The following is a 12,424-nucleotide window of genomic DNA, read 5'->3' as shown; positions in this document are numbered from 1 at the left end:
ACATTTCCCATATGTCTACTTTAGATTGGCATCGTTTTTTGAACATTCTTTTATTTTTCTTGGACGTTACAAGGCTTAGAACATAAACAGCAATTTCTCATATTTTTAAGAAAATTTCAAAAGCCTTTTTTTTAAGGTACCTGTTCGGTTCCAATGTGGCTTTGAGGGGCCTATGTATTAGAAACCCTGATAAAACACCCCGTTTTAAAAACTAGACCCCTCAAAGTATTCAAAACAGCATTTAGAAAGTTTTTTAACCCTTCAGGCATTTCACAGGAATTATAGAAAAGTGGACGTGAAATTTGCACATTTCATTTTTCTTGCTGAATTTCAATTTTATTAAATTTTTTTCTGTAACACAGAAGGTTTTACCAGAGAAATACTACTAAATATGTATTGTCCAGATTCTGCAGTTTTTAGAAATGTCCCACATGTGGCTCTACTGTGCTCGTGGAATAAAACACAAGTCCTAGAAGCAAAGAAGCACCTAGTGCATTTTGAGGCCTCTTTTTTATTAGAATATATTTTAGGCAGCATGCCAGGTTTGAAGAGGTGTTGAGGTGCCAAAACAGTAGGAAACCCCCAATAGTGACCCCATTTTGGAAACTACACCCCTCAAGGAATTCATTTATGGTTGTTTACCATTTTGACCGCACAGTTTTTTCACAGCACGTATTTGAATTGGTCTGTGAAATGAGAAAAATGACAATTTTTCCAATAAAATGTCATTTGTGATCAAAATTTCTTATTTTCACAGGGAACAAAATACCCCATTTTGTTTCCCAATTTCTCCTGAGTGCAGCAATACCCCATTTGTGGTGATAAACTGCCGTGTGGGCCCATGGGAGGGCTCAAAAGGAAAGGACCACCATTTGGCCTACTGGGGATTTTCTAGTGCGAAGTCATGTATGCAGAAGCCCCTGAGGTACCAGTACAGTTGTGACCCCGTTTTAAAAACTACACCCTTAAGGCATTCATCTAGAGGTGTAGTGAGCATTTTGACCGGAGACCTACACCCCATAAACTGTAATGTGGGTTCTCACGGGTATCGCAATACCCTACATGTCGCTGTTATCAGCTGCCTGGGCACACAGCAGGGCCCAGAGGGGAAAGACGAGGGGGGATAAGCTGTGCGGAGTGCATCACGGTAAGTAAAATTGGGGTAAATTATAAACAAAGGGATGTATGATAAATTTTAAAACACTTTCATACAGAGCTCAGGTTATTCGGGACACGTGTCACATTGATATATTGTGTCATCCCTTATCGCACTCTTATAGCAGACTTTGCACCTCTTTTGACTTTTTCCCTTCTTGCCAGTTTGGGGAACTTCTCCTGGAAAGTGTTGCTGCCCTGGTACGATGCGTGTGGCCTCGCTTCCAGAAGTACTGGGTGCCCCCCCTTCTTGGTCCCTAAAGATTAGGTTCTTGATAATCACCTCTTGAAATTCCAGGAAAGTTCCCCTCTGGCCTGCACATCGATGTAGCACGTACACATTGTACAATGCCATCTGTATGATGTGCCCGGCCAGCGTCTTATGCCACACCGCATGGCGCTGTAGGGCTTCACGACTTGATCTGACAAGTCCACCCCTCCCATGTACCTATTGTAGTCCAGGATGCAGTCTGGTTTGGGGGTGGCCTTTCCTTCATATATCCTAAATCTGTAGGTATACCCTGATGCACTCTCGCACAGCTTATACATCTTCATGCAATACCTTGCCCTCTTACCCGGCAGGTACTCGTGGAATTGAACCCTCCCTTTAAAATGTACCAGGGACTCATCAATAGAAATACACTTCTCGGGGGTGTATGATTGGGAAAACCGGGCACTGAAACGGTCTAATAGGGGTCTCCGTTTATACAAACGGTCAAAACTGGGGTCATCTCGGGGTGGGCACGGCTCATTATCAGTATAATGTAAGAAGCAAAGTATTGCCTCATTTATTAATTTTTTTAGGTTTCAGTTCTGAAGTTGCTTTGAGGGGCCCATATATTAGAAACCTATCAAACACCCCATTTTAGAAACTAGACCCCTCAAAGTATTCACAACAGCATTTAGAAAGTTTATGAACCCTTTAGGTGTTTCACAGAAATTTAGAGCAAAGTAGAGGTGAAATTTACATAATTTTTTTTGTCAGAAAATCCCCTTTATACCATTTTTTTATAACACAAAAGGATTTATCCGAGAAACGCAACTTAATACGTATTGCCCAGATTCTGCAGTTTTGAGAAATATCCCACATGTGGCCCTAGTGCGGTAATGGACTGAAGCACCGGCCTCCGAAGCAAAGGAGCACATAGTGGATTTTGAGGCCTCTTTTTTTTATTAGGCCCCATGTCCGGTTTGAAGAGGTGCCAAAACATTAGAAACCCCCCAAAAGTGACCCCAATTTGGAAACTAGACCCCTTGAGGAATCCATTGTAGTTTTCTTGGGGTGCATGCGGCTTTTTGATTAGTTTTTATTCTATTTTTAGGTGGCGTGGTGACTAAAAAACAGCAATTCTACTATTTGTTTTTTTATTCTATTTTTTTTTTTTACAGCATTCACCGTGCGCTATAAATGACATATTCACTTTATTCTGCGGGGCGATACGATTATGGCGATACCAGATGTTTATAGTTTTTTTTTTTAATGTCTTATGGCGTTTCCACAATAAAATACGTTTTGTAAAAAATAATTAACTTTTTGTGTTACCTTATTCTAAGCGCCAGAACTTTTTTTATTTTTCAATCAATAAAGCCGTGCGAGGACTTATTTTTTGCGTAACGAACTGTAGTTTCGATAATTACCATTTTTAGGTACATGCGACCTTTTGATCTCAGTTTGTTCCATTTTTTGGGGAGGTGAAGTGACCAAACAATTGTGATTGTGGTACGGTTTATTATTACTTTCTTTTACGGCGTTCACCGTGCGGGATAAATAACGAAGTAATTTTGTAGTTCAGGTCGTTACGGACGCGGCGATACCAATTATCTATAGTTTATTTGTTTGTTTATATATTTTTATTAATAAATGACAAGGTAAAAAGGGGATTTTTACTTTTTAATACTTAAAACTTTTATTTTCTTATTTTTACACTTTTTTTTTTAACTTTATTACTTTGTCCCACTGCGTCAGGACCCACTAGGCTTCTGTCTATGGCATATCCGGACGACATTGTTTGGTGTCTGGTTGCCATAGTCACCATCGCCGGCCGCTATCGTGTAGCAGGCCGGCGATGGCAGCTTAACCCCTAAAAAGCCGCGATCTCTATAGAACGCGGCTTTTAAGGGGTTAATCAGCGGGGACACAGCGATCGGTCCCCGCTGTAGGAGCTGTGACAGCTGCTGTACGAGACAGCAGCTGTCACAGCTCCTGTATGTGTCGGGAGGACGGCCGAAACGGCCGTTACTCCCGAGACGTACTATTAGGTCATGGAGCGCGAACGATACAGCTGCCATGACCTAATAGTACGTCCAGGAGCGGGAAGGGGTTAAAGGGGTTTTCCGATGAGGGACATCTATGACATATCCACAGGATCTATGTAATAAATTTCAGATAGATGTGGCTCCCACCTCTGGGACCCGCACCTATCTCTACAACGGGACCCCCTAAACCCCTGTTATAGCTTTTTGTGCACACTGACTTCCGGCCATTTACTGATTACATGGTCGGGAGTTACAGAAACCGCGTAACTAGCTGAGCTACGCTGTTTCCATAACTCCCATAGAACTGAATGCGAGTTATGCTGTTTCTGTAACTCCTGACCATGTAATCAAGAACTGGCCGAGAGTCAGCATGAGCACAAAAAGCTAGAATGGGTTTTAGATGGTTGCGTTCTAGAGATAGGTGGGACCTGCATCTATCTGGCATTTAACCTGTGGATATGTCTTAAATGTCCCCCATAGGAAAACCCCTTTAATGGTGCCTTTTAAAAACTAAAACTACAACCCACAAGATGCCAACGGGCTAGATGCTATAGACAGCGTTGAGGCTTTTTATTAAATAAAAAAAATATGCATTTATTTGTAGATGAAAACAACTTTTGTCATTTTGACTTTTTTTTTATAAAAACACATGCACTGTTTTACTTCTGAAGCTTCTATGTATTACAGTACATAGTAGCTGCAGAAAGCCGTTCTGAACCAAATAAGTCGGGTGACCGCAGCTCTTGTGTGCTTCTAAAGAGATTTTCTAATGTTCTGATCAAGTCAAAGTGGATCTGAGCTTTGAAAATCTGTGGCTTTTTTTTTTTAATTCAACTACAAAAGTTTGTTTTTATCTCCAAATGAATGCATTTTAATAAAAAAAAAAAAAAAAAAAAGCCACAATGGGTCCTTTAACCCCTTCCTGAAATTTTACGTGTACTCACAGCATAGATGGGAAAGGGGGGGAGAGGGTATGGAGCAGACATGTATGATACATCTAACACTTCACTGTAACGAGCGGCATGCCGCTAGTTTAACTCCTTAAATGAAAAAACAAAACAAGCCCTTCTAGAATCGGAGGAAAAATAGAAAAGTTAATGCTCTTGAAATGCAGCAACACAAAAACACTCCAGCAATCCTGAACACAAAAATAGGCTTGGTTCTTAAAGGGAATGTATCGCAAATTAAACCTTTTTTTTTTAAGTGTCGTTACTTTATTTCTATTATATTTTTTACGTTTTTTGCTGTATTCTTTATTTTTTTCCGTATGGTGGAAAGTATTAAAAATTAAATAATAATTTGACATGTTTTCCAATGTTGACCACCAGGGGGAGCACTTCCCAGAATTACAGCAAGGTGAATAAGGCAAAGCAACCTGACTCACAGCTGCTGTAAATGTGGGAGGGAACCTCACCCCCCCTCTCACAAGCCAGGTAAAGGTGTCTTCAAATTGCTAAGCAGTGTCCGGCAGCCATATTGGGTGTGATTCTGCAGCTGGCAGAAGTTATAGGACACACCAAAATGCTAAGTGTATGTTCACACGCTTACTAAACAAAGGGAAAACAGCTCCTGATTTTCAGCCATTTTTTAATCAAACTCGCGTTTTTTAACGGCCGTTTTTGGAGCTGTTTTTCTATAAAGTCAATGAAAAACTGCTCCAAAAACGTCCCAAGAAGTGATGTGCACTTCATTTTGGTCGGGCGTCTTTTTACGTGCCGTTTTTGGAAAACTACCACGTAAAAAACGCCCTGTCGGAACAGAACGCCGTATTTCCCATTGAAACCAATGGCCAGATGCTTGTAGGCGTTCTGCTTCCGATTTTTCAGCTGAAAACATTGTGTGTGAACATACCCTTAGGGTATGTGCACACGCTAACTGCATTTACGTCTGAAATGACGGAGCTGTTTTCAGGAGAAAACATCTCCGTCATTTCAGACGTAATTGCTCGTACTCGCGTTTTGCGAGGCGTCAATTACGGCCGTAATTTGGAGCGGTTCTTCATTGAATTCAATGAAAAACGGCTCAAATTACGTCCCAAGAAGTGTCCTGCACTTATTTGCCGAGGCTGTTATTTTACGCGCCGTCTTTTGACAGCGACGCGTAAAATGACAGGTCGTCGGCACAGTACGTCGGCAAACCCATTCAAATGAATGGGCAGATGTTTGCCGACGTATTGGAGCCGTCTTTTCAGGCGTAAATCGAGGCGTAAAACGCCTCGTTTACGCCTGAAAATAGGTCGTGTGAACCCAGCCTTAGAATGATGAAAGTGAAGTGAATGACTTTTCAGTTGACCGGTTCACACGACGTGTATTTGACATGGTTTTTTTTTGCACATTTTACGTGCAAAAAAACACAAACGCTTGATTACACTCGATTTTGCGTGTTTGGGGGATTTGTGTGTGTGTGTGTGTGTGTGGGGAGGGGGGTGCTCGCCGCTGATTCTTCAAAACAGCTGATAAGCTGCTATGAAGTATCAGCGGCGCCCGTGCACACTCCGCTCTGCCACACACACACGGGAAAAGTCTTAAAGGGGTCGTCCAGGAAAACATGGCGCTGCACCTGTCCTCAGGTCGTGTGTGGTATTACAGCTCTGTCCTATTCACTTCAATGGAGGTGAACTGCAATACCAGACACAACCTGAGGACAGGTGCGGCGCTGTGTCTCCAATCCGGACACCCCTTCTGTCCTGAGATGACCCGACGGGGGAGGCGGGTGTCAGAGCCACCCACCGCCATCACTGCAGACAGAACCATACAACTACGGCATGAGGGCAGGGCTTGTCCTGAGTGCACTGTCTCTTGTTATGGACAGATTTATAGTCACATGAACCCCGTCTGATGAACCGGTAACCTAGGTCCGATCACATGACAGAGGGGGATCACCAAAAACCCTGTGCACCCTCAGCCCGTCCATCCAGCCCTTTCCTGGTTATATCTGCGTCTGGGAAAGCTGGGTGACCACCATTACCCCACATACTGGAGTGTTTAGGGATGTGACTAATGAACCTCTCACACTCCCGTGGGAGGGGTAATGGTGGTCACCCAGCTTTCCCAGACCCCTGAACGGTAAATCTCTCTAGTTGTGCTGAGACTGTTTGGGAATGTGACTAATGAACCTCTGTCTCAGCACAACAAGAGAGATTTATCGTTCAGGGGTCTGGGAAAGCTGGGTGACCACCATTACTCCTACTGGAGTGTGTTTTGGGATGTGACTAATGAATCTCACACTCCAGTAGGAGGGGTAATGGTGGTCACCCAGCTTTCCCAGACCCCTGAACGGTAAATCTCTAGTTGTGCTGAGACTTTGGGGGGGGGGGGCGCGTCGGGTCACGAGAGCGGGGGTCTGTGAGATAGAGTGGGACATGCAGAGACACACATCTTACCTGCAGTGCAGCTGGTCTTCAGGATGGCGCCTGCTCTCTCCCTGCAAACAGCTGCTCTGCTCTGTGTGACTCTGACCTGCGTCTGCGCAGTACAGAGCCATAGAGCAAAGTCAATGGAACGGCTCCCGTTCATTGACTCCTATGCACTGTAGCTGCCGTATTCCATCTCTGTATGTGTCGTTAATCGACACATACAGAGATGAAAAACAAAATGGCAGCCCCCGTAGTGAAGTAAAAGTTATAAAAAAGTAAAACACAAACACACATAAATAAAAGATTTTATAATAAAACACTAAATGCAAATTGATAGCAAAAAATGTTTTCCGTGACACTCGTCCTTTAACCCCTTAGTGTCCAGACTATTTTAGACCCTAATGACCAAGCAATTTTTTTTGTTTTTCTATAGTCTCATTCAAAGAGCTATACCTTTTTCTATTTTTCTGTCGACCAAGCTGTATGAGGACTTGTTTTCTGCGGGATTAGTTGTACTTTTTAATGCCACCATTTAGGGGTACATATCATTTTTTTTACTAACTTTTATTAACATTTTTCGGGGGAATATTAAAAAAAACCTGAAATTCCGCTATTCCATGCGTTTTAAATTGACGCCGTTCACTGTGCGGCATAAATAAACCATTACCTTTATTCTATGGGTCGGTAAGATTACTACGATACCACATATGAATAGGTTTTCTATGTTTTACGACTTTTGCACAATAAAAACACTAACATTTATTTGTTTTTGCATCGTCTCTTTCCAAGAGCCGTAAGTTTTTTTTTATTTTTCCGTCAATTAAGTGATTTTTTGGGGTTTGTTTTTTTGTGGGACGAGACGTAGTTTTAACTGATACTGTTTTGGGGTACATGGTACTGATTAACTTCTATTATGGCTTTTTTTTTTTGGGGGGGCAATGGAAAAAAATTGCAATTTTGTAATTGTTTTATTGCATTTTATGGTGTTAACCTTGCGGTTTAAATTGTTTTGAGTCATTACAGTGGCGGTGATAACATAAATGTGTACTTTTATTTATTTTTTACTAAATAAAACCACTTTTTATGGAAAAAAAATGGTTTTGCTTCTTTTTTATTTTTTTATTTTTTTTACTGTCATTTTTATGTCACATTACTTACGGTACTTTATTTTTTTTAGGCCCACTAGGGGACTTTACTATGCGATCTTTAGATCCCTGCTATAATGCTTTGGTATACTTAGTATACCAAAGCATTATTGCCTGTCAGTGTAAATCTGACAGGTAATCTGCATATGCCCAGTGCAGACCTGGGGGTTTTTATCAGGCCCCCGGCTGCCGTGACACCCCATCGTAGGCCCGCAACTGCATTTGTGGGCCGCCGATGGGTGAGCGGGAGCTCCCTCTGTAAACTATTTAAATGGTGCGTTCTCTATTGGCCGTCGTATTTAACTTGTTAAGCCACTGCGATCTAAGTAAACTTCGATCGTTGGAGCAGGAGCCCGGCTGTCATTAGGCAGGTCTTCGTTCTGGCTAATATGGAGGGGGTCCAAGTCGGGGATCCTCATCTATAACCTCCATATTCCCTTTTTGTGCCAGGAGTACCACCTGTCAGCACTATAGGCACACCTGTTAGATATAGATTCTTCTTTTGGCTGCCTGAAAAAAACGCATGCATTTTTTTATATGTTTTAGCTGTAATCCACTTCTGCATTTACTGCTGATAGGCTTACAGCCGCAACACTTTGTAAAAACGCGTTGGTAGTTAATCCTTGCGTTTTTGTGGCAGCATTTAAAGCTGCAATAAAAATGCACAATGTGAATCCAGCCTCAGGCTTTTAAAATTATATTGTAATTATGTTTTTGAGGCTCTACTTGAGTCGCCTTTGGTGAGCTGGCATCTTTTTGCCAAACCATTCTTGTGTTTGAATCTCTACCATTACTGTCATAACGTCTATTTTAAGGGTATGTTCACACAGTTTATTTGCAGGTAGAAAATTCTGCCTCAAAATTCAGTTTTGACTTTTGAGGCAGATTTTGATCTGCCTGCACGCCGTTTGCTGCGTTTTTTCACACTCCGCCATTGAGCGCCGCGGGAAAAAACTCAGCGAAATACGCTTTATCTGCCTCCCATTGATGTCAATGGGTGGTCAGAGACGTAAACGCCTGAAAATAGGGAAAAAAACAACGCCTCTGCCTCCCATTGAAATCAATAGGAGGCACATTCGGACATTTTTTTGTCGCGTTTTCTGACGCGGTTTACGCATCAATAAAAAGTGTCTCAAACGCAGTGTGAACTGACCCTAAAGGGAATTTCTGGTGACCGACTCCCTCTCTCATCAGAGAAATTTTAAGTCCTGGCACCCCTGGCTGATTTTCCTGGGGAAGCCTGGTCTACCAGCTCTCCATTCTGACCCTACTCTATGATGTCCATATGCCCCAATAGGACATATGGACAGGGGTTGTGTGCATGAGACAAACCTTTTTTAATATGTTCACTCATCAGAGATATTTCTAGTTTTATTTTGGTCCTATGTTTCTTTTAGTGGTGTCTTCCTTTGCGTGATAACCTTTTTTTATTTTTTTTATTTTCTTCTTTCCGTAATCGTTGTATCTCTTGCTCTTGTGCTGTCCTTGTGTTGTGCATCCCCCCCCCCCTCCCAGTTGCTGTTACTTGTGATAATAATAAAGATTACTAAGGGAGATGGGCAGTCACTTTCTGTGTTTAGTGTTCTGCTAATCTTGCTGCTTTCTGACATTCCACGTACTGTGTGGATAGGGACTAAATAGACGAGTTCTCCTGTTATATAATACCCATTAATAAAATGTAGTTAATTCCCATCTAATAAAATTATAGCATATGGCTGGGATATACCATCAGTTTATGACCGGTGGGGATCAGACATCTCGCACCCCCACCAAGCCTGAGAAAGAAGGGGCAGCAGCTCTGATTTTTGGGCGATGCGTCCCCTGTGCTGTTTTTTCCTGCACAGATGCACTTCCAGCTAAGGGGAATACTTATTATAACTTTATCTAATTGTCACCAGGACAATGAATGCTATAAAATAATGAATTTTGTTTGCACACTAAGGCTATGTTCACACGGGGTATTTTGCCGAGTTTTTTGACGCGGAAACCGCGTCGCAAAACTCGGCAAAAACGGCACGAGAACACCTCCCATTGATTTCAATGGGAGGCATCGGCGTCTTTTTCCCGCGAGCAGTAAAACTGCCTCGCGGGAAAAAGAAGCGACCTGCCCTATCTTCGGGCGCTTCCGCCTCTGACCTCCCATTGACTTCAATGGGAGGCAGGAGAAAGCGTATTTCTCGCTGCTTTATGCCCGCGGCGCTCAATGGCCGCGGGCGAAAAACGGCACGATAATCGCCCCGAAAATCGGCGTGCAGGGAGAGGAATATCTGCCTCAAAGTTCCAAACGGAATTTTGAGGCAGATATTCCTCCCCCAAAATACTCCGTGTGAACATAGCCTTATTATAATTTAGTTATTAGTAAATGAATACGGTTTGGGTGTATTCAGTCTTTATTCTGTTTCTATTTCAATTGGTGTTTGTGTAAATAAATACTCCTTTATGTTTACAGCATTTGTCATCTACAATTTCCTAAGTCTTTGCTATGAATATCTTGGAGGAGAGAGTAATATCATGACCGAGATTCGGGGGAAAACCATTGAGTGAGTATTATAATGTACTTAGAGTGTAAAAGTGTGCACAGGCATATTCTATATCTGCAGTATGTATTTTAAGAAAAATAAAAAAATTAGCAGTTCATACTCCTATCAGCGCCTCTGGATGATGGCGGACATGTCGTCATGTACTCTGCTCCTGTGCACACCTGTACTTTCCGCAGCACAACTGCAACACCACTTCAGCGCTGTTTTCATTTCAGCCATGGCTTGTGATATCTTTCCACCAGTGTGCTGCTGTACGAACACTGGTGGAAAAATTGTAGACAATCGGCTGGGGTTTATCCAATACAGGATGGCGAGACTCCATCCTATTTATCGGGACTTGTGCTGCTTCACTCACTTTTTTTATGGCCTCTGATATGACGAGGAACACTTCTAAATTGTTGTCACTCTCCTGGATCTCCTTTAGACAATGTGGCTACCTCCCAGGAGAGCCTATCTGAATCTCATTCTGAACTTCGACAACACATCCGAAACTCTTCTTCAGGTAGAACTGTTCGCAGTTGTATGGGACTTTACACTGCAGGACCAATATACTGATGACCTGGAATTCAAGGCTGATAACTTGGTCCACTTTATTGAGGAGTACAGGGCTAAATTGGATGATCGCACAACCAGATTAGAGGAACGGTCCGAAATTGCTTTCCCTTCTACCACAAACCGAGTGCTATAATTCTCGGATTGACAGGACCATAGGGCGTTGGCCTAACCAGCAAATCCGGATCTACCTAAAGGTGTCCCCTGGAAATTGCACTAAGACAAGATCTAGAAACAAATATTAGCTATCCAGTGTTGTATGCCGATGTGGCTGCTTAGACCGCAGCGCAGGTGGATCACTACAGTACTGCTGTGGGCAAACATAGTTTAAATGTTTGTTTAGCTTTTCCTCGAATTTATCATAACTAAAATAACTTCACTATCTGTTCTGTGGATGATGGCAGATGCTTACGACTACCATCAAAAGTTCTTAGTGGGCATCCCACTGGCCACTACTTCAGTGCCTCAGCGACTCCTATCGCACCTGTCATGATCTGTGGGTATGTGGACACACTGGGCCATACTGCCATAGCGGTATAGCAGCTGGCCAAACAGGGGACAAAGTCAATATCTATTGTTCGGATAAAGGTACCTGTGGCCATTCATACAGTAGCGATGATTTAGGCTCGGATGGAACTCTGGAAGCAGGCAGACAACAGGTGCGGCGAAACAGCGGGTGTAGTAGGCGACACGACTCTAACTCAGTATAGCACAGGATACAGGTAGCAGGAAAGGGAACTCTGGAACTGGAAAACACTCAAGAAACCATTTGCAAGAGACACAGGTAGATACAAACACGCTCAGGCAATGCAGGGAAGGGCAGAGCCCTTCTTCTAGTCCAGGGTGATCTGGGAGCAATCAGCTCAATCTCACACACGTGTGCGCTCCGGCTCCTTAAGGCTGGACTGAGCTCACGAGCACACCCTAGCGGTCACTGCGGAACAGGACGGCCACGTGTGCAGACATCTCTGGAGAGAAGGGCGTCGACAGGATGGGAGGAGTTCGTCGTCCGCGACAATGGACGTTACAGTATCCCCCCTCTTGGGACCAGAACGGGAAACTTCTTAATGAGGGTAGGAGCATTGAGATTCTCTTCTGGCTCGCTGGACCCCTCTGCTGGACCAAACCGCCTCCAATCTACTAAATAAAAAAAGGTTCTTCCTCTTACTTTTGTGTTGTCTAGGATCTCCTTAACCTCAAATATCTCGTCCGTACCGCTGGGGGCAACTGCAGGGCTAAGAGTCTTAGAGTAGCAGTTCAGGACCACCGGTTTCAGGAGAGAAACGTGAAAGGAGTTGGGGATCCGGAGGGTCGCGGGCAGCCGAAGCTTATAAGAGACCGGGTTGATCCGCTGCAGGATCACAAATGGTCCAAGGAACCTGGGAGCGAATTTGCATGACGGCACCCTCAGTCGGATATTG

At 43.3% G+C, this 12,424-nt stretch overlaps 1 protein-coding gene across 3 annotated transcripts in view; it reads left to right on the top strand.

The window, feature by feature from the left end:
• Nucleotides 1–12,424, top strand: part of TMEM184B (transmembrane protein 184B) — a 157,674-nt gene that overhangs the window by 87,856 nt on the left and 57,394 nt on the right. For all 3 annotated transcript variants that reach the window (XM_075833691.1, XM_075833690.1, XM_075833692.1), the window contains exon 5: nt 10,361–10,451. In XM_075833691.1, coding sequence (XP_075689806.1) covers nt 10,361–10,451 — 91 coding nt within the window. The remainder of the gene's footprint in view (nt 1–10,360; nt 10,452–12,424) is intronic.

This window comes from Rhinoderma darwinii, chromosome 7 (assembly GCF_050947455.1).
Source record: "Rhinoderma darwinii isolate aRhiDar2 chromosome 7, aRhiDar2.hap1, whole genome shotgun sequence".
Taxonomy (NCBI): domain Eukaryota; kingdom Metazoa; phylum Chordata; class Amphibia; order Anura; family Rhinodermatidae; genus Rhinoderma; species Rhinoderma darwinii.
The sequence above is the reverse complement of the archived record's forward strand: the minus strand, read 5'-3'. Positions and strand labels throughout refer to the sequence as shown.